The sequence below is a fragment of the Lissotriton vulgaris genome, chromosome 9, assembly GCF_964263255.1.
Source record: "Lissotriton vulgaris chromosome 9, aLisVul1.2, whole genome shotgun sequence".
Lineage (NCBI taxonomy): Eukaryota > Metazoa > Chordata > Amphibia > Caudata > Salamandridae > Lissotriton > Lissotriton vulgaris.
This window is the reverse complement of record NC_141697.1, coordinates 1101948427-1101972167: the sequence shown is the minus strand read 5'-3', so window position 1 is coordinate 1101972167 and position 23741 is coordinate 1101948427. Positions and strand designations below refer to the sequence as shown.

The window sequence follows — 23741 nt, the reverse complement described above, 5'->3', positions numbered from 1 at the left end:
AGTACTTGTCCAACTGCGCTGCAGCTTTGGATGAAAGCATCACGAAAATGTGAATATATAACCTACAAAATGCCATATCCCAGGAGGGGCGCAGAGCCAAAGACGCTGAGAGTGTCAGAAATAAATCACAACAGGGCCACTCGGAAGTCAATTCTAAACTTGAAAGGAGAAAACTAATGACATCCTGGAAGAAAGAGAACAGAGAGCAATCAAAGTGGATCACGTCTTTTCTCAACCTACTTAACTCTGATTACTGACTGAATTGCATTCACATTAACTCTGTTAGAGTTGAAATTGAACTCCTAATATTGATTCACATAAGTGTTTGTTGAATTATGAATGGAAGTGTTGTAAAGCACTTTTTCCTTTCACACACCACTGCTCAGTTTTAACTCAAGTCATAATCAGAATTGCCCACATTTCTTACAGTTCAAGCTATCTGTGTGCTCATCCCACACCAGAAATGGATTTAATGCTATTTCACACAAATACGCATGTTTATTTTGTAAATGAAATACCTGTTTAGAAAAGGCCTTTAAAATGTTTTCTGTTATTGAAGCATATTCCTTGCCATAAGCCTGTTGCTTTTCTGTTGGATAAATATGACAAAGACAGGCTTCCCCTGCACCTTCATCTGTCATTGTAAATGAGAAAGCTCCATAGCTACTGCCTGCAGAAGTATTCCACTTCATCACAGCTATCTCACCTGGATTTCTAATAAAGGGACTGTCCCAAAATCTCACCATTTGAAGGCTATGCTATGAAGAATATTTCATTGTAATGAAAATAATGGAATAGAATGAGTGTATACACTATATAGCTGATAATTGCTGTAAAACAGAACATATCTGTATTTTTAAAGCCTTCAAGGAACAATAACAGACTTTCTCACATTGATATGCTATTCATGACATCGCACAAACTGAGCAGTGATGACATTTTTTGGCTGTGTCTTAAGTGGCATTTAACTACCCTAGAAAGTGGTAAATAGTTGCTTTTCACATGAACTTTCAAGGCAGATGGTGCTTTTAACTGTAAATATAGCAGTGTTTGTTGTTGAGGCGGCAGGTGTTTTCTATACTTTATTCTTTGGGTGAAGTCATTAAATAACCCCTGTCTCTGGACGTTTGAACCTTTGTTCATTAACAAAGAGAAATGAGGAGCAAACATCTACATAACAATACATCATCAAAAAGACTTTAAATTCAGTCAACAACGAACATTTAGTGGGAGTTAAAGAGTGTTATTTTCAAATCTTTTAGTCTTTCATATATTTATCCAAAATGTTTTAATTTATGGATTTCTGCATTGAAAGTTAATACAATCCGTCAAAATCGATATTTGATTCTAAAGCAGAACAAAATGTGAATTAGAATTGCAATCACAACAGTAATAACACAACAAGTGTGTTCTATAAGGAAATTCTCTAAACAAAATTAATTTGGGATAAAGGTGGAAAAGGTGTCAGATCAGAAACTCATTGAAGTGCTCTGATGAAAAAGAGAGAAATTGATGCTCAAGCAGGATGCCTTTGCATTATAGCTGGAAAGTATTCTCAGCCTAAAGATTCAGTGAAATCTAAGCAAGGCAGTCTCTCATAAAGAAAAGTCATCAGGAACCCAAGGCGAGTCTACAGTTGGGCAAGGAATATGTCCTACTCTAAGAACGCACACTAATATAAACACATAAATTCTATGTTACAACATTGTTTTCTTTCATCTTCTTCATCCTTCAATAGAATATCAGCAAACTCATGGGGATAAGCCTACTTCCCTTTATTCTAGAGGAACACAATAGGTTTTCAGACATTGAACTTGAAAAGTTATAGCATTGATGTTTTGCTGTGCAGACAGTTCTTGCCATTAACCATTCTTCTGGTCATCTCCTCTTCTTTCGGGAGAGAACTCACTATCATCTGACTAATACATAACATATGCCTATTAACTAGCTAACAGAAGGCTCCTGGAAACATTTATAATGAAAAAAGCAAAAACCTGGTCCACAAATAATATTCAATGAAAAAAAGGCCTTTGAGAGTCAATACATGTTTCTTCGGTTTAACCCCTTCTGTGCTCATGACGGAACCACTCCGTCACGAGCTATGGATGCACTGTGCTGGTGACGGAGTGGATCCGTCACGGCACGGCCGCCTCGCCTACGCGGCATCAATTCCGCGCATATGCAACCGTTTTATTGAGCGGGCGATGCTGTGACAGAACCACTCCGTCACAAGCACAGCGCACCCGTGGCTCGTGACGGAGTGGTTCCGTCATGAGCATGGCGGTGTCGCGTGGCCACCCTTCCCCCTCAGCGCCACGGCAAAATTACCGCTGCGGCCAAGGGGTTAAATGGCATCTACAGTTAAGTTAACTTAAAACAGCCCTCAGCCCTTACATTTATTTGCGGGCCTACAACATTTAAGTATGATTACCTAGTACAAATTGTGCATTTTTGCATTTGTCATATTTAAACATAAGCTTGTGCACATTAATAATAAAAGAATTTTGACAGCGAATAACATTTGCGGCAGTATTGGCATATCTAAAGTAAACAACTAAATGTATCACAATAACATACACAAAGTAACATAATAGTTTGATTAAAACATTACAGGACACATTATAACAATACAATCAAAACAGAATGCAACACAACAATCACACTACAAGACAACAACATCATATGCAATAACGGATCACAAAAACACAGTGGCACAAAAAACAAACACAATCATAACAAGAAGCCAAAATAAAAAAATGTGTGCTGTTGTCATACATTCTCTACCCTGCAACTATCATTTACACCTAGTCATGTGACCCAGAAGCAGGCTGTAGGCACCAAAAAGTTATGGAAAGAAAATGGCAGCTTTCTGAAAGTGGTATTTTCAGAATTGCATTTTAAACTCCACTGTCACCATGAGTTAGGATTTTAAATTCAAATTCCAGAGGCACCAAACATGAACTGAAATCTATCACTATTTGTAAATGACACTTATAAAATGTAATAAGGAAACTCCAATGTTATCCTATGGGGAAGATAAGCCCTGCAGTAGTGAAAAATGAATTTAAGAGCTTTTTACTGCAAGGACAGGCAAAACTTAAAAGTATATGTCCCCCATTTGAAATACATTACACCCTGCCGTCTGGGCTGTTCAGGGCCTTCGCGCTATATAAAACTTTATAAATAAATAAATACCCTTGGTGTGACTTATACGTATTAAAATGGACGATTTAGGCCTAGCAAAAGACTTACTTTTCAATGTTGAAATTGCAGTATAAACTGCACACACAGGCCCTGCACTGGTAGACCTGAGACATCTTTAATGTGCAACTTAAATTAGTGGCACAACCATAATCAATGTTGCAGGCCTAATAGTAGTATTTATCTTACAGGACCTGGGCACATGTAGCACCACCTTACTAGGGACTTACAAGTAAATTAAATATGCCAATTGGATATAAGTCAATGTTACCATGTTCTAGGGAAAGAACACAAGCACATTAGCACTAGTAATACCAATAGTAGTGATAAACTGTACAGAGTCCCAAAGCTAGCAAAAACGAATTCACCAAAGACAGAAGATCTGAAGACAAAAAGTTGGTAGCACTAGGTGGATGCCAGTTCTAACAATACAATTTCCCTACACCCTAAGCCTGAACAGCAGGAATCTTTCCACATAGTTCTCCTGTGTTCTCAGAGGGAAGACTAGCTTTAAATAAACTTTAACCTGATGGGGAACCTGAACTTTGATATTTCATCTTAGGCCTAATCCAAGTCGATTACCATTTAAGACCTACTGAAGACCCTTTTGAATCTTCAAATTCCTGATACTTAGAAGGTGCTGGAAACCAGAATAAAGGATTTCTTTTTAATACTCAGTTACTTATAATAGGGGTATACTAGAATGGGTTATAGACATTTAAACACAGACACTCTCTCAAAGATAAGCTCTGTAACTCTTGACTAAATAGTCGTTGCTGATCATGTCACCAAGTCAAAACGGCTTAAAACTTGAGGAAGACAGAAAATTAGGCACTAACTTTTTATCATGTTAACCACATGGCTGCTGCGGGGATTTTTGCGCTGTGCTGCAAATTGCTATTTTGGTGCATTTATGACGAGCTCAGCTCGTCATCAGCACACGACACCCGTGGGTGATGACGAGCTGAGCTCGTCATCAGCAGCGAAAGGGTTAAAATGACTTTATATCTCTCCCCCCCATCACAAGGAGATTAATCAGAAAATAAGCAATTCAAATGAATAGAATGGAAAAATCAATTTAAAAGATTTAAACAGTATTCAGGAGGCCCAAACCTTTATTTGTCACCTGCTTATTATCATGGTATTCAGTGCTGAATAACCCCCCCCCCTAGTTGATTTACTCAGTAACATAGCTGGTCAGAAAGAGAAAATCATTTGCGTAGCTATGGCATCATATGCAGATGATACACAGATTATTGTCTCCCAGCTGCGGTCGGTAGTAGGAGTTTCTGCAGGGCAATGACGTGGGGAGGGGGAGGGGCAGGGTGGGGGATAGTAATGTATGGATTACGGAGTTTGACAGGTAAGCAAACATATAAATAAATAAAACGAATTTCGTGGCGCGCACTGCATCACCAAATGCAATGCAGTGTGCGCAACAAAATTTGTTTAATTTATTTATATGTTTACTCACCTGTTAAACTCCGTAATCCAAACATTACTATCCCCCACCCTGCCCCTCCCCCTCCCCACATCACCGCCCTTCAGAAACTCCTACTACCAACCGTGGCTGTTGTCTCCATTTCAAAAAATATTCAGGACATAGTCCATAACTTTTAAGCCTGCATGCAACAAGTGAGTGGATGGGTGCTAGAGAACTGCGTCAAGTTAAACTAAAAAAACCCTGAAGTTTTACTTTTTAGCAGAGATCCATCCTTCTGGTCCTCTGACTGGCGGTATCAGGAATTAGGTCCCCTTCCCAATCCAGCCACTAAGGCAAAAACCTTGGGAGTTATCTTTGATGCAACTCTGTTTTTTTCCCACCATGTAAAGGCGCTCATTTCATCTACGTTTTCCACATTAAAAACTTTGAGAAAATATTTTCCTTTTATGCCTCCGGAACTGTAAAAAATTGTGGTTTTGGCACTAGTTTTATCCAAGTTGGACTATTGCAATGCCTCTCTGGTCGGTATACAAAAGGGACTTCTTGTCAAGCTATTTGATATCCTCATTAATAATAACTCCCCTAAGATTAAGCCCAATAACATACCTGTGGTATTTAAAGCCTGGAAGAACATTGACAATCAACTCCTCAAAGCTCAACTGTCCTCCACCCAACCAGTGGTTCCTTCAAATCCTAACACAGCGTCAGCAATTTATGAAAAGTGGCTACATGAGGCTTTTGATAAGCTGGTACCTAATGAAACTTACTCTAAAAACCGGAAATCTCCATCTGCCCCGTGGTTCTCTGAACCTCTAAGGGAGCAAAAGAAACTGTGTAGAAATAGGGAAAGACAGTGGGACAAATCGTACTCTTAGCAAGAGAAACTCCTCTATAAAGAAGCTCTTGCCAAGTACAAAACCTTAATCGCACAGGAAAAAAGGAATTACTATGTCGCATAGATTGACGCTGCGAAAAATTCTAACAAGAACTCTTTAAAGTAGTCACTGAACTATCTGGCTCCGCATCAGCAGCTGCCCCTACACCCTCGCAGTCACTGTGCAACTCTCTAGCGAACTACTTTTTTGAAAAAGTAAACAGCATCTATTTAAAGTTCGCATCCCAGACCAACTCCATAGACCTGCCTCTCAAAGAAGAAGCCTCTGACCACACCCTAGCACTATTCCATGACACAACTCCAGACCAGATTATTAACATAATGTTCTCTGTGAAATCTGGCTCAGCCAATGACCCTTGCCCGCCTGCTGTACTTAATCAATTCCCTGAACAAGTGGCTCCAACCTTGGCCAACATTTTCAAAGCCATGTTCTCTTCAGGTATCTACCCCACCTCCTGAAAGAAAATCATCTTGAAACTGTTACTAAAAAAATCTAACTTGGACACAGTAAACACTAATAACTATAGGCCCATAGCTAGCCTGCCATTTCCGGCTAAAATTGTGGATAATGAATACTCAACTCTCTAAATTTATAGAAGAACATCACCTTCTAGACGATACCCAATTTGGTTTCCGCAGAGGGCATGGAACCGAAACCGCGCCTATTAAGGAGACGGAAGACATTAGAATCATCTTGGACCAAGGCGGGGCTGCAGCTCTCATCTTGTTAGACCTGTCAGCGGCATTTGACACGGTCGATCACTCCATCTTGATCGACTGTGTCACTAAAATGGGCATTCAGCTTAAGGCACGAGACCTGTTGTCATCTTTTCTCACCTCACGCACCCAGTCGGTACATTTGGGCAATTTCCATTGTGCCCAACTGGCCCTCCCATGCGGTGTACCACAAGGCTCATCGCTGAGTCCGATGCTTTTTAACATCTATGTGTCGGACTTAGCGAGAATCATCAAATCACACGGGATGGGCCTTACATCTTACGCCGACGATACCCAATTGGTACTGGCAATAAACAACAACGCTGACAAGGTTGCAGCTGAATTTCAAGAAGGCATGCTGGCAATTAGTAGCTGGATGGCCAGCAATTGCCTTAAGTTGAACTCGGACAAAACAGAGGTCATGACAATTGGTAACCTGGCCCCCGCTTGGCCTCAGTCATGGTGGCCTCCTATTCTGGCCTCCCCCCCGATTCCTGTCACTAAGGTCAGGAATCTGGGCATCATATTTGACGACAGATTGACCTTTGTACATCATGCCAACTCAGAGGTATTGTCTTCCTTTTACAAACTATGAATGATAAAAAAAATCCTGCCATTCCTCCCCTTGAACGCCGGTAAAACTTTGGTCAGTACTCTAGTCTTGTCCTCTATAGACTATTGTAACGGACTGTTTGAAAATGCACAAAACAATGTCACGCAAAAGCTACAATCTGTCCAGAACGCCGCGGCCAGAATGCTACCCAGAACTCCTAAATTCAAGCCAATTTCCCATATCCTTAAACAGTACCACTGGCTCTCTGTGAAAAATCGCATCAAATTTAAGGCACGGTGCATTGCCTTTCAGGCCATGCGCGATTTTGGGCCTCAATTTCTAATAAAGGAGCTAGCTATGTATACCCCCAACAGAGCCCTTCACTCTGCCACGGCGTTACTGATCAAGGTCCCTCGCGTCAAGACTGCCACATGGGGCGATAAACGATTTATCGTCTCCACTGCAAAACTTTGGAAATCACTTCTCTTGCACATCAAATCATGCCAGACATTGTTAGCCTTCAGAAAAATGGTCAAAACCTGGTTATTTTAATCAATAACTCACATTACCAGCACATGCTGTTGTCCGTAGCGCCAAGACACCCATGGGATATTTGAGCGCTTTACAAATCTCAAAAATAAATAAATAAAGTAAAGCTGCAGGTTCTTCTAAACTCTGCGGCTCATCTGCTCTTTGGCATTCCTAAACACTCCTCAGTCCTCAGCCAAGCAGGCCCTTAAAGCCTTAAACTTGCTACCCGTATAAAGAATTATACATTTCAAAGTGCTATGCATTGCCTTTAAGGCCCTTCATAAACACGGCCCAGACTATCTGAATAATCGATTCTGCCGGTACGTCCCTTCCAGAAATATTCGTTCCTCATCACACAAACTAGTAGAGGTGCCCAACCCCGACTTTCGAACTGGAGTGGTAAATGCTTTGTAAACATCACAGCCAGATTGTGGAAACATCTGCCTGTTAAGCTTAAAATCTCGCCTGATCTGCTCACCTTTAGGAAGGGTCTAAAGACTTGGCTATTTACCTCATAGTGTCTCTTATTTTTGGTCTTAGTCTCTCAGTGTTACCTCAGTGTAATCATGTGGTTTGATGCCAAGCGCCTAGGCGCCCCAGGGTATTAGTTGTGCTATACAAACAAATAAACATACGGACAATTGTGCTCAACTAATTTTTAAACTCGGGCCATATTACACATAGTCCTTCAGGGGCAAAACAGGAATTTGTGCCTGCTTTTTCCAACCATGAGGCACTATGGTATTACAGAAGAGGTCGCAGAAGCTTGTGTGGCCCTTTCTGTAATGCTGAAAGTGCTGGTGCACATGCAGCGCCAGTGCTATCTTCTGAGGGCGTTCCCTCATTGGCATGGGTTAATGGCTCCATGCAAGTTATGGAATCACTTTGTCTCTCTGCCCATGAGGTTTTACGGATGCCAGTGCAGAGGTAAATACATCCATAGAAGGTGCACTGAAAGTGCACCACAAAAGGTTGGCACAGTTTTAGTGTGTCACTTTGCGCCCCGATGGCAGCAAGGGAGGGAGAAAGGCGGTCCCAAGTCCTATCCAGATATCTCCCTACAGATAAGTGCACTAACTCACTGCACTCGCCTGAAGGTATCTCCAACCCTCTTTAAGGTGCTGGTGGGTTGCTGCCTTTACAGAGAAACAATAGCATCTTTGAAGCAGCTGATCCGTATTTTATGTAATGTGCTTCCCCCAGTGCACAGCAAGTTCGTGGTTGCTCTGGGGGCAGCACATACATTTTTATAGGGTGCAGTGTTCCTCTTTGTACTGGCTTACTGGCTTACAAGTGCGGCCTAGAGCAAACAAGGACAGTGCACACTATATGTTATAAGGGCCCTGGAGTCCTTTTGATAGAATATATGGTAATGTGTTTGTTGAACTTACGTGGAGACCTATTTTTTTATTAATAGAATCTGACAATTTCTACAATATCAACAATAGGATTTAATTCTCTTGCATTCACGAGCAATAGGGAAAATGCTATATAAAAACATGACCTTACCAGGCAGCAATATTGTTAGCATTACACACCTCTTTCTGCACTAACAATGCCTAAAATATACCCACAAAAACAATGGTGATGCGCAGGGCTGTCAGCGGAATGGAAATAAAGTGGGTTTGAAGTCCCTCGTTAACCCTCCATGCCATCTCCTGAAATTCTAGGAGGATCTACAGGAAAGTTGTGAAAGAGGCTAAAACCTCTTACATCAAAATCCAAATTGATTTAACGGCCAAGTACTCAGCTGGCATTACTCATAGCTGAAAAAACCCTGATAGCTTTATAATTTGAAATTCTCATTCCTAACTACTCTACTGAACCCCAAAATGCTTCAAAGCTCCATTCAGCGCCCATGTTTTCAATATATTTATGGAGCAATCTAGTTAACAGCTGCAATATTCAGGTGTCTCATATCTCCAATAATTAATGATACACAGCTATATCTGGAAATAAGTTTTGAATCCAATATAAATGAACTCTTACTGACCTTTCAAAACTAAAACCCTGGATGCCAATTTACAGCTGAAACTCAAATCACAAAATTGAGATTTTGCTCATCTGTGGGAGGCCTCCAAACTATCAAATCAGTTGAAATGATACTTCATTAAAATCTGCTGTTGAATGTCATACCACAAACATCTACAACCTGACTTATGATGACTGAAGTGTATGAAATATAATATCACAAAATCTAACTTTAATGTTAAATTAGAATATCAATCAGGAGTTTATTAATCAGGAGTTTGTTAAAGCGCAACTACTCACCCGTAAGGGTCTAAAGGCGCTAGGGGTGGGGGGTGTGGGGGGGGTGCAGGTTCAATTCCATCAAGGAGGGGGTCTGTCGAAGAGCCAGGTTTTGAGGTTTCGTGCGAAGATGGGGAGCAATGTTGTCTGTCTGAGGTGGAGCGGAAGGGGGTTACATGCTTTGGCCGCGAGGAAGGAGAAGGAGCGGCCTCCCGATCTGGTCTTTCTGGTGCGGGGGACCACGGCGTAGGAAAGCTGGGCTGATCGTAGGGTCATTTGGGGTGCGTGGAATTTGAGTCGGCTGTTCAGATATGCTGGTCCAGTGCTGTGGAGGGCCTTGTGTGCGTGGGTGAACATCTTAAAGGTGATTCTCGCCTCGACGGGGAGCCAGTGGAGTGTGCGCAGGTGCTGGGAGATGTGGCAGTGTTTTGGCAGGTTGAGGACCAGTCTTGCAGCGGCGTTCTGGATGTTCTGTAGCTTGCGGATGAGGTTTTTGTTCATTCCGGCGTAGAGTGCGTTGCCGTAGTCGAGTCTGCTGGTGACCAGGGCGTGAGTGACTGTCTTTCGGTGTTCGAGGGGGATCCATTTGAAGGTCTTACGAACGAGGCGGAGGGTGTGGAAGCAGGAAGATGAGACAGAGTTGATCTGGCGGTCCATTTTGAGCTCGGAGTCCAGGATGATTCCCAGGTTGCGTGCGTGGTCTGTGGGGGTTTGCGGGTTTCCGAGGGTGGTAGGCCACCAGGTGTCGCTCCAGGCGTCGGGGTTTGGGCCCATGATGAGTACTTCTGTTTTGTTGGTGTTTAGTTGTAGGCAGCTGTTTTTCATCCATTTGGCGACGGCTTCCATGCCTTCTCGAAAGTTGCGTCTGGCGGTGTTGGGCTCGTTGGATAGGGAGAGGATGAGCTGGGTGTCGTCTGCATATGACACGATGCTGAGTCCGTAGGTTCTGACGATTAGGGCAAGTGGAGCCATGTAGACGTTGAAGAGCGTCGGGCTGAGGGAGGACCCTGGGGGACTCCGCAGGTGGTAGGTGTGGGGTCCGAGAGGAAAGGGGGGAGTCTGACCCGCTGCGTCCTGCCGGAGAGGAAGGAGCAGATCCAGTCGAGGGCCTTGTCCTGGATTCCTGCATCATAGAGTCTGCGTATTAGGGTGCGGTGGGAGACTGTGTCGAACGCCGCTGATAGGTCGAGGAGGATGAGGGCTACTGTTTCTCTTTTGTCCAGTAAGGTGCGGATGTCGTCTGTTGCAGCGAGGAGGACGGTTTCCGTACGGTGATTTTTTCTGAAGCCGGATTGGGAGGAGTCGAGGATGTTGTGTTCTTCAATGAATGTGGCGAGTTGGATGTTGATGGCTTTCTCAATGACTTTCGCTGGGAACAGTAGCAGGGAGATGGGTCTGCAGTTTTTGAGGTCGGTGGGGTCTGCTGAGGGTTTCTTTAGAAGGGGGTTGACCTCGGTGTGTTTCCAGTCGTCAGGGAACGAGGCGGTAGCCAGGGAGCGGTTGATGGTTTGGTGGAGCATGGGTGCGATGGTGTTGGCGGCTCTGTTGAAGATGTGGTTGGGGCAGGGGTCAGTGGGGGCCCCTGAGTGGATTGACTTCATTGTCTTCAGTGTGTCTTCGGTGGTGAGGGCTGTCCAGTCATCAATCGCTGGTTTCCGGGTGTCGGGGGTGGTTGGTGAGGGTACAGTGTGTTGTATGTCTTCGTCGAAGTTGTCGTAGATGCTCTTGATTTTGTGGTGGAAAAAGATGCTGAGTTTGTCGCAGAGGTCTTGTGAGGGAGGGATGTCGGTAGACTCGCTGGTGGGTTGGGCAAACTCCATGATGATGCTGAAGAGTTCCTTGCTGTTGTGTGCGTGGTTGGAGATTCTGTCTTCAATCGCTTTTTTCCTCGTTTCTCTGATGAGTTGATGGTGGGCGTTGGTGGTAGCTCTGAAGTTGTTGTGGGCTTCTGTGGATTTGGTGTTTCTCCAGGCCTTTTCGAGGTGGCGGCATGTGCGCCTGGACTCTCGAAGTTCGGTGGTAAACCATCTGGCTTTCTTGGCACGGGTATTGTTGTTTTTCCTGTAGGAGGCTATGGTGTTGGTGCTGTCCGAGATCCATCTATGCAGGGTTCGGGCTGCGGTGTTGGGGTCCTCGTTTTCCGCGATGGTTGGGGTGGAGTTGTTGAGTGAGGAGGTGAGCTGGTCATCGGTGATTTTGGTCCAGTTTCTTTGTGGAAGCAGGTGCTGGTGTCTGTGGATGGTGGGTGTTCTGAAGGTGAAGTGGACGCAACGATGGTCGGTCCATGGGAGTTCGGTGGTGTGGCTGAAGGTGATGGAGTTTCCTGTAGTGAAGAGGGGGTCGAGGGTGTGTCCTGCTGAGTGCGTGGGCTTGGTCACGATCTGGCGGAGTCCAATGTTGTGGAGGTTGTCCAGGAGGCATGTGGTGTTGGGGTCCAGTTGATTGTCGAGGTGGAAGTTGAGGTCTCCCAGCAGGGTGTAGTTGGTGTATGCGATGGCCTGCGGGGAGATAATGTCCGTGATGGAGTTGGCGAAGGGTCCGCGGGGTCCAGGGGGTCGGTAGATGAGGGTTCCTCGGAGGGCGGTGGTGGGGCTGGCCAGTATCTTGAAGTGAAGGTGTTCCATCAGTTCTGTGGACTCGTCAGGGAGTGTGCTCAGGCGGAGGCTGGATTTGTGGACGATGGCAATTCCTCCTCCTGGGTGGGTGGGGCGGTCCTTCCTGGAGATCTTGTATCCTTGGGGGATGGCGATGGCGATGTCCTATCCCGAGGTGGTGTTGGTCCAAGTTTCAGTGAAAAATGCTACGTCTGGGGTGGTGCTGTCGAGGAGGTCCCAGATTTCTGTGGCGTGTTTGTGGAGGGATCGGACGTTGAGGAGGATGCATTGCAGGGTCTTCGGTTTGGTTGTGTTCTTGTGGGCGGGTTGTGCTGGATCCGTGTTCTTGGCGGTGCTGCAGGTGTGCCGGCAGCGGTGACAGCTGAAGGGTCCATGGGTGTCGGCTGGTGATGCTAGCTTGCAGTTGTTGTTGCAGCCTGGGTTGAGTGCGTGGAATGCTGCTGGGTCGTAGCATTGGCGGGGCGGAGGTCCAGGGTTCCTGGTGCTGGTCGCAGACGCGTCGCAGATGGGTGAAGACGTGCTTGCCTTTGACGCGCCTTCGCTGCACCAGTGTCTTAAAATTAGGATTTTTCTCAATTTAGTAGTAGTAAAGTTAGGACTCCTAACTTTAGGACTCCTAAACTGAGAAACATCCTAATTTTAAGACTTTCGGTATTCACAGAAGGCATTTAGGAGTCCTAAAGTTAGGACTACTAACTTTACTACTACTAAACTGAGAGAAATCCTAATTTTAAGACTTTAGGTATTCACAGAGGACATTTTGGAGTCCTAAAGTTAGGAGTCCTAACTTTTCTACTTTTAAACTGAGAAAAATCCTAACTTTAAGACTTTCGGTATTCACAGAAGGCATTTAGGAGTCCTAAAGTTAGGAGTCCTAACTTTACTACTACTAAACTGAGAAAAATTTTAATTTTAAGACTTTCGGTATTCACAGAAGGCATTTAGGAGTCCTAAAGTTAGGACTACTAACTTCTGTGAATACCGAAATGAGTAAGTGCCTTCTGTGAATACCGAAATGAGTAAGTGCATTCTGTGAATACCAAAATAGTAGTAAGTTTAGGATTGAGTCTTAAGTTCATTCTGTGAATCAGGCCCATAGATCTTACAGAATTCTCTGTAAACAACGATGACTTCCGCCAACATTTAACTCTGTTTTACTTTCAAGCAAGTTTTGCACTATACATACCAACAAACACCTTCCTATGTAGCCAATATACTAAGTACTGAAGGGTAACGATCCATCCACAGTACAGAAATTATTGTTTTAAAGTCCTTGGAGAAGATACTTAACAGGTCCCGGGCTTCTTTTATTTGCACACAAAATGTGGAACTTACTTCACTAGATCGTCACCTGTTTTACACTTAGGGCCCGATTATGACTTTGGCAGTGTGGGAGCGGGTCCGCCACACCGATGCCCCACACCCACACCGCCAAAGCTGTGTTAGCACTACCACCATATTACGAGTTTTCTCATGTCTGGTGTGCGTTTCTTTGGCGGTGCCATGGTGGTACCACTGAAAATGGGCACTGCAATGGGAGCGCCAAAGGCAGTTCCAGCAAGGCATTGACTGTTAAGTCCAAGCCTTTCTGGAACTAGGGGTGCATGCACACGGTGGGCAAGCACCAACATGCATGGGGCAAGTGGGGCCATGTAAGCCCCCCCTTTGTTTCCTCACCACCAGAAGTTTCATGGAGAAGGAATCTCCAGGAAACTGCTGGCAGTCATGAAACTCGTAAAAAGCATGGCGTGCTGTAGCCGTGAGACCAGCGTATTGTGAGCTCCTTATTGCTGCGCCACCAACAGGAAATGCGGTTCTGTGGTGATGGCGACGGTCCAATGGTGGTCACCGCAAAATCAGTTAGAACTGGCCCTCTAGGACCTATCTCACAAAGACTGAAACATGAATAAGCATGACTTGTTCTTGTAGTACTCCTAACTTACTTGTGAGCTTCAGCAATCAACTATGAGTCCTCCAGGCTCACTCCAGTTTACTTCTGGAATTCAGGAGTAAACTCCTGTAAATCTGACCCAATCTGTTTTGCTCGGCTTGTCCGCTCTTAATCTTCCCCATTCTTCACACTCAGGAGAAAGTGATATTTACTATTAACCTGTGATGCTGCAAATATAATGTAAACACCACATATTTGTTTTCTCTCTGCTTAAGCAGACCACCCCTTTACTTCTCCATCTGTTCCTCCTCTGTGACCATCTCCACAACCATCAGCATATGTTTGAAAGACCATCCCATAATTCTAAATTGACAATGTAACAAATTGACGAGCACTTTTTACGATTACTGTTATTGACACTCAAGTCTGAGTAGAGTGCTAACACTTTCTTGATCTAATGTTATAATTTCTTTCTTAAGACAGTGCAGAAACAAAAGATCTAAGATCCACCTTTAAACTTTCATATTTTCAATGCTGGTGGCGTATTGCTGCTCCAGTCAGTGCCTGAGATAAAAAAGCAACTCTCATTATAAAAATCTTAAAAGGACAAAAAAGTCATATTTTTCAGCACAATGGCATTGCAGCAGAAAACTGTCTGTTTCAGTTGTTTTGGTGTCGGTCCTGACACATTCACTGTAGACGGATAACAAGCTCTTCAACTGACTGTCTTGGAACTGGATTAAAAGAAGAAAACATATACAGGAGAAGGGAACTGAAATGTAGGCAGAGAAAAAAGCAGATTCATTTGACATTTGCTGTAAGAAAAATGCAAACAATATATATTGTGAAAGATATGCATTTTTTATCATGCTGAAAATATCAAGACATTTTGACTTCAACCAAACATAGCACCCTTTATTTCGTTTCAGCCACACAATGTATTTTTTTTATTCAGATATCATGTGTAGAATATCCCAAAGCGGCCCAAGGTATAGCATGATGCTTCGTGATAGAATTCGCCTGGGTTTTCTTCCATTCATTGCCTTCAGTACACAATTACTTTAGACTATTCATTAGGAGGGTTGAGCATGCATAATGAACATTGCTACATTTTTCTCGAATAGTTAAAAATAGACTGCAACACCACGATCCTTTCTCCTTCTAATACATTCAGAGCACTGCCAGCCATTTCACGAGGCACCCTTTGGAGGTAAAGTACAACCCTGAATGTAACCACAAACAGTAAACAGAGACGAACAAACAGTGTTACCCACATGACATACCTAGATGCTTGGAAAATGAAACTTGACTGCAGTAACAGGTGAAGTTAACTGAGCATTTCATTGGTTTCTCATGCACACACACCTACTATGGGTGATCAAAATCCAAATATATTCCACAGAACTGCAGAGAAGGAGTTCAATGACTCTCGTCGGCTCATCATTTCCTTACAGAGGTTTTGGCTACCAGAAGCCAATACAGACGTACTTTTTCTAATTGGTAAAAATATCATATATCATGACTGCTGGTCACATTCAATACAAACATTATTGCACAATACATAAAGTGTATCTTTTTAAATATCCCTAAAATCAATCCATTCAGTTTTCTATTTGGAATTTCTGTTTTCTTCACTGTCCTGTTATTGATATTCTTTTATTGAGTGCTGTCTACTTTGCAGGTTTGGCAGTGTAAATGTTGGCATTCAAAAGCCAAATCCTTTAACAAAGTACTTTGCAATTCCACAATTTGGGATTGGCCAAATAAGAGCTGAACGCAACAGTCATGCGTCAGGAATGGAGTTTATTTAGCCTGTGCATCTGCAATTTTCATTGGTGGAGCTAATAAAAAAGAAATATCATTAGCCTACAAGCAGAAAACATGTAACCCAGTGAATATGTGTTGGAGTTTTAGTAACAGATTGTTCCTTTCAATGTTCAGCAGCTCTGAATTGCCCATATTAGGCTTACTGGAAATAAAACTTCAAATATATACTGAATTTCAAATATAAAGCTCTAAAGACTTAAAGAAAAGTAAAACATACCAATAGTATGTTGGAAGCTACATAATGTCAAACCGGCATAAAACACCTTTTATAGCAAGAAAATATTATTTAATTTGTAAATATCAAAGCACAGTACTAGGGGGCCGGCAATATTGCAAATAAGTTTATCATTACCGATGGTAAATCTGCCCCAGTACCATGCAGTTATTGGTTCAACCCCATGGAATGGGGAATTATTGTGTAAGACCGATTTTTCAAGTCATAAAACCACATAGAATTCCCAATCCCATGGGGTTCAACACATATGGTCACTACCTGCTCTGTTTGCAGGGACCTTGGTTTGCGGTGGGGAGTCAGGTAGGGGAAGGAATAGAAAAGGAAGGGGGAAGTTATTTTCTGGCAGGGTGAGCATTGAAATGCTGTTGCTGCAGCCAACGTCTCATGCAAATTTACTGTGTGGAATTACAGCACGGTAAAATCAGGTTCTGTTCGCCCACATCTGGTTAAAACTAGTGTAGAAACTGACCCACTGGTCGGAGCGGAATTCCATGAGGTAGTACTGCTCCGCCTAACTTGTAATGAGGGTTCAAATGTTTGTTTAATATATTCTACATTTGGTAGATGTAATGCTCATGTTTTCACTTAATACTTAACATTCCTCAAGAGGATGCAGAATTTCTGATTGAAAACTTAGTAGCTAGTCAGTGCTAATTCAATTCTTGGTGTCCCTTTGAATAAATCTAGTGTGTAATGCAGACTTCAATGTTCATGGCCTTATATTCCTTCCCTTTGTTGCAATAATCACCTGTATGTAACTACCCAGTTGACTTGGCATGTCCATTATATCTTTGTCCTTTTTCAGTTAATCACGCATATTCATTTCTGCCAAGCGTTTGGAACAATACCCTATTAATCATTTATCCTCATTCCTTCTGTCTTTTCATACCTCTGTTTGTCTATTCATCTGGTGCATGTCTTTATATGGATGCCAGCCTGTTTGTTTCCTGTGTAGTTGCATGCATGTTGTGTTCAGTTCTAAATAGATCTGCAGGTACATTGTCTGTGTGTTAGCTTGTGTGCATGTTACCTTTATATATTGCCCTGTAGGTATAGTTGCTCTGTGTTTGATGATGAGGTTGAGTGTGCGTAGGTGGTTGTTCAGAAGTACCTGTATTTTTGTAATGTGTGTTGTGGTGGCTCTTTGTTGGTGTGTAAGGATGCATAGATGTTTTGTGTGGTGTGTGCATTTTTGTCTGAAGATGCTCTGGTTTGTATGTGCTGGGTGGCTGTATTATTCTGACAATACGCATGTAGGTTTGATATATAACCCTGTGTGCATGAATTTCTTATGTCAGTTTGCATGCAACACGCAAAACCTGATCTGATCAAAATGTTGGATGGAGAACTTCATAATTACATCAATACTTAGATCCACAGGTACGAGAAGTTCAACATCAGACTAAACAAATCTCTGATCTGTTATCATTATAATGGAACTTGAGATAGTTTTGTATGTTCTGCTCAGCCCTATTTAGTCTCCATTGGATAGGAAAGACCTCTTATCTACATCAGCCACTTGAATGGATTGCTGGCACTGAAAACCCAGGACAATACTTTATGTGGTGGTGGGGAGCTGCATATCACAAGGAAGATAAAGTTAAGGATTGCCTTGGTGCCATTGCTCATGGGGCCCTTGGGGTACCCAGAATTCCATCCCAGCCTTCTCTTCATGCAGTTACTGCAGAGGAGTCCCAGAGATTATGAAAGCCTGCTGCTGCAAGGATGGATTCCACCAAGCAGCCCCTCAGGGCTAGGAGACAGAACATGGACATCACAGCTGATATATTCTTCAAAAGGTTGTGACATGCTTAGAAGGAAGCAACACCTCCTTGGGAATATTTACAAAACCAGTACGTTCATCTGTTACCACCAGGCAAATGGTGCGACTGATTTATCCTCATGACTAAATCTGTCACTTATAAGCAAGACCTAAAGCAATTATACGTATGTCTGTATTATTATGGAATATTTTACACCACACAATATAAATTAGGTAGTTCAGAAAGAATAATGAGAACGTAAGACATCAACGGATAGTTTATTTCCACCTATGTGTTTGTATAGCGGTCGCAAATTTGAGGGCTTCGTAATCATCTCAAATGGTCTACACAGCAGTCTGCTCGAATGATGCATTTCTCTATGTGCTCCTACTGTCTTATACTTACACCTGGGGCATGTCCACAGGAGCAGGTGTGGCAGAAATGCCCCTTTGCATATATTAACCTCCATTAACAAAATTAATTATGTTCCCCTGAATCCACAAATATGAACACACTGCAATTGTGCTCTTTCCAAGCAAATCTATTGCAGTATGTTCCATGGGTCACAATCACTTATAACCCCAGTGTGCCTCAATTCTGATCAGTGTATTTTCAGCCACGCGTCCCCCAGTTTCCTTCAGAGACTCACTAAAAGTGCTGTTTCCCCAAACCCCCAAAAATATAACTCCCACCTCCAAGCTCCCAGTGAAGGACAGCAATTTATAGTCAGGCATGTATAGGTGACAGTAAAAGATTTCCAAAGTACCCATGACAACAACATCATTCATCTATTTGGAGTTTTTACACAATCAGCATGTATACTCAAGTATGTTACTGCATTCATGAATAACCTTTAGAGCTAATGACATGGCCTTGCTAGAGCATAGTGCAGTACGACAGCTCCCTGGGCAGTAACAACTGACCACCGAAGGAGAATGAATGTCAGCAAAGTTCCAAGAAAAGTTATTCACAATAGACTCAACAGTAAAACTTTCCACTTTGCTTTTATATCCATTTCCTATAAAGACAATGTTTTATTTAAAAAGGCTCGCCAGCTGCTAATAAAATATTTAAATCGAGGGTAATTGCCAGATTAGGAGATTCACTTGTTGGAAAACAATCATCAGACCATTGAAGCTAACAAGCATGTGAATTCCATTGCATTAATGCAACCGTAAACTTATTTTTGTCTTAGACTATTTAAAAAAAAATACCATTGGATTATAGCAATTTGTGGGTATTAAACAACATCTGCGGCCGAGTTCTGTTACCTTGGGGCATCAAATATCTCCATGTGCCTTCTTTAACTACATAGTGAAACCCAGGGAAATACATACAACACAGTGGGTCTGTAATCAATACAACTATCTGTTGTCTAACCATCGCCAATCGTCTGCCATTCTTATTGATAGTTTTGAAGCGAATTTTCCACCTTTTGTGACCCATCTGTAGGTTGTGTATTGTAACAGTTTGCAGGGTATAGTAAAGCAGGCACACAAACTTATTCAATATCCTTGATCAAAAGAAGTGTGAAACATGTTGTAGCAATCGACTTACAGGAAAGCTATTTCCGACTTACAGGAAACCTAGTTCACAAACATTACACTATTTTACCAACCATTATCATTAAACAGATTACATTTTTCCCTGATTTATTACTCTGCATACCAATCAATGTATTATTCCATCGTAAACCAGTCTCACAATTTGGAAATATGTGGAAATGTGTTTTGCTGGAAAGCGAAAAATTCAGCAAAAAGATCAACACTTCTTTTCTGGAGAAAGAAACAGCGTAAGAGCTGAGTGAAGGCAACAATACCACCGACTGTGTGTTTCACTTTGATGGCTTCAATTATTCATTTTAGAACACCTGATTGAACTAGCACACAGGAGAACATATTCTTTTAAAATTACATGCATAACCATTAGTGATTGAACCTAGCGCACAGAAGGACATATTCTTTTGAAATTACATGCATTAGTTAGTACAAAAATAAACCTCTCTGCCTTTTAATACATCATTTTCCTACACCATACTTATTCCAAATAGTTCTTCAATGTGTACCTGAGCAGGGACGTAAAATCAACAATCTCTACTGTAATGTACTTTAAAATTAACTTTCTTCAAATGATTGCATTAAAGACAAGGCTGCACGGTAGGAATGTGCCATCAAACACCTTTACAAAAACAGCCAACTCTTTTTAAACCACACTGACAACATTATTTTGACTATTCAAACATATTCAAACCAGCTTTCAGCATTCAGAAGTCAAAAACATAAAAACTTTACAACAACCTCACAAGGCATGTACAAAAAGAAGCTTTCACAATAAAAGATCAGACATTGGCAAGCATAATATTCAAATAATCTGGATGAAGTAATGGTTGTGACGATCACTTACCGGAGCAAATATCACCATACACATTTACACCGGACTTCAAAATCCTGCTTCCCTCGCTTGAAATCGACCCCAGGTTGTCTCATGCTAGAGAGGCTCTCGGAGGCTTCGGGGCGCAGGCTGCCTCTCAGCGTCCTCGTGGAAGAAGAAAGGCAGTGCGAGAAGATGCTGGCAGGCAGGGCGATGCTGCGCCGCTCAGGAGCAGCCTCAGTGGTCCATGCAGGGGGATGGCAGACTGTTCGTGTTACAGACGACGGCTGCACTGAGCTCGCTGTGCTGTGAGTAGGGGCATCTGGTACATCCCCCCGGTGAGCAGCGATAAGCCTGGCTCTTGCGTGCGTCTATGGGGGTTCTCCGATGGAGCTGATAAGCATGGGCAGCCGTGGGAGGGCGATATTAATTATATTCCACTCTCCACTGCAAAGGTGATGTCCAATTCTATTGAGTTTGAATACAATTCCAAGGATGCCTGCTTAATAACCTCACTGTGTAAGGTATTTAGCAACTCAATATTCAGAAAGCCTTACATTTTGGCAACAATAGCATGCACATGCCTATTTATACTGGCCCACGCATCCTTTTAGCAGGGGTGGCACTAGTCATAGTCAAGTTTATTTGTTTGATTAATTAAAATCTTACAAATATTAGCAGAGACACTCCAGATTCTCCCAAAGGCACTGCACAGGTACCTCACTAAAGGGGCGATGGTAGGCATCTACTGAAGTGCAAGCGTTGCAAAACGAATAGGACACATGAAGATGCTTCCAACTGTTGGAGGAGTAGCCTCCCGGTGGTCCCATCCAGGGGCATGGCCTGCGCGTCAGCCTACCTGTGGGCAGGTGGCGTTCATTAGACTCCTCCCACACAGACCAGTGAGGCCTGGTGAGCTCCTCCAGTGCCCTCCACAAACAAAGCCTAATAATCAAAAGTCTGATCAATCTTTGCTTCCTCGATGGCCTACGATTGTAATAGGGAAAACCCCTTCCACTGCTAATCTTACACTGGTGTGTGCCTTCAAACCTCTCAAGTGTACCCAGCCTATCCGATGGGTTATGTGTCAGTAGGTATATGACAGAAGACTACTTCATGAAGATGTATTCACTGAAGGTTATTTGCTATGGACTACAGTGGAAAGCTATATTAAAAAGCCTTAGCCGGAGGGATAGCTCAGTGAGCTGAATGTTTGCCACTACAACAAAGCAGCGATGAGCCGACCACAACTTTGAATCCCAGCAAAATCGACTCAGTATTCTATCCTCCCAAAGGTTTGTCAATTGAAGACCATGAGTGGGTAGTAGTAACATCTATCTTTTAAGGCACTCAAAAAGCATAGTATGAGGTGCCATATAACCAACAAGTTAGTGTTATTAGACATAGTCTTCTAGGTGTTCATGGCCTGCTTACTTAATGGTACTCTTCATTACTCCGAGTTAGGCCTTCCTCATTACAGTCCTTACCCGCGTGAGTTTTACCCCCATGACTCAGCCTCGCTAATATCCAAGCAAAAACCTACAATCATAGATACTGTTAGACCCAGCAGTTTTGGGCTGGCTAAGAAGCATCCAAGCCAGTCAACTCAGAACCCACCGTTCCAAATAGAATGAGTGTGATACACGTGTCCAATAATCTGTGCTCATCCTGTCGTACCTTATCACAGAGCAGCCAGGCTTGTCCTCAGGACTCGAGTGTAAAGCTTTCTCACAACATCCCACTTTGCAACACACTGCATTTGCCATAAAAAAGACTCCACATCGCAGGTATAAAAACACTTGTCTTTGTATTATACACATACCCTGAAATCAAAACGATATACACATTGCATATACACTCTACAGGTATACACAATTGTCAATCTTCTCTTGAATCAAAGCAAAGCACACATTGTATATACACTCTACAGTTATTTGAAATTGCTGGGCTTTCCCATTGCAGAAAGGTCTAACAGTCACTAGTCTATGACGATGCTCTGTGACCCAGACCCTCAGTCTTTCAACTCTACCAGCCAGTGATACACCTTGCCCCTGCTGGGACCCTGTTGGCTAGACAGTCAGAACCATCTAACATGGAAAGAAACAGTTAGTTTTGTCCATCCGAATTCAAACTCCAGGCACCCACCCTGGGTCACAAAAGGTCGTGACCCAGGGAGATGGCGCATCCCCCATCAGAAGATATGTTTTCCCCTCAAGCGAAGTTATGACCTGACGTAGATCCCTGGCAGGAAGCTGCAGATGCCTACAAGGCAATACGAAAACTCTTGGGTCTCATCACAATATTTCCAAAAACAAAGCACCATGTGGCGTAGCTCCAGGGAGAGGGAGCCAACAACCTTGGACAGAGGTGGCAGTGTCAGGCACTGCTGTCCTTCCAATCTGGAGGCCTAAGACAGTCTCAGCTCCGAGCTCAGGTTCCCCCAGACACCCCTCAGACACCACACACTGGAGCACAAGCGAGCACAGGTCCCCTTAGTTGCAAGCATGCGTCCTTTGCACTCTTCAAACTACCCTGCATTCCTCAAATTCCTCACTTCCCGCCACCTCAGCTGGCTGATCTTTGTACACACACTCCTCTTGCACAGCTAGATGATGGAGTATGCCAGGAAGGTCCTTGTCCGAACCATGAACACTTCCCACTGTCTCCACCTCACCCAATGCAGTCCTTACAATCTCATGGAGACAGTGAGATCATTTGAGTCCCAGGGGTCTCGTGGACAGGAGGCCAGCTCACCAGTCTTCAGAGAGAACTTCAAGCTCCTGGCCACAACAGTTGGCACTAGCTGCAGACCAGAAAGGTTCAGGCAAAATCCACCAAGTGATAGTTCCATTCTTAGAGCACAACAATCTCCAAGTCACCACAAGTCTATGGATAGTCTTGTTGCAGTCCCTCCTGCCGTAATGATTCCTCATGTCAAAGTCACAGTATCAAACCAATGAAGTATGGTTCTGAATCCAAAAGTGTCTCTACTTTCTGAGGCCGAAGCCCCAGTAGTTATACCCACTATGGCCTTTGAAGATACAATCAGTTCAAAAGACTAATGTTGAAAAGCACAGGCCCTCTCTAAATTGTGTCCTGTTCTGCTATCCTACTCTGGGAGGTTTGAACACAATCTTTAGTGGGGCCAAGACATTGCCCCTTGGAATGCAGGTGCGAATTCTACCTCTTTGTAACCATCCCAGAAAGGCCCTTCAGAGTCAGAGGCCCACAGTTTCCCATGAACCACTAGTTTATGGCCCTCTTTCAGAAATACACAGATGTGACTATCACCCTGGCACCCAGCTGTGAATTAGGAGCCAGGCCACCAAGCACACAGAGCCACGCACATGGAAACGCTCACTTTTCCAAAGTCACATTTCCATCACAGTTATGTAGAACCTACTCCCACTACGGAGCAGGATTCGCCATTACAACTCATAGATACCAAG

The 23741-nt window shown here is 43.3% G+C and overlaps 1 protein-coding gene across 1 annotated transcript in view; it reads right to left on the bottom strand.

Annotated features, from left to right (window-relative positions):
* The window catches only part of SYNPR (synaptoporin), a 198729-nt gene extending 178125 nt beyond the window's left edge, over positions 1 to 20604 (bottom strand). Inside the window, exon 1 of the mRNA XM_086939081.1 lies at positions 20326 to 20604. Within this exon, the coding sequence (XP_086795207.1) occupies positions 20326 to 20349 (24 nt within the window). The 5' untranslated portion in view covers positions 20350 to 20604. The remainder of the gene's footprint in view (positions 1 to 20325) is intronic.
* Between the last annotated feature and the right edge of the window lie 3137 nt (positions 20605 to 23741).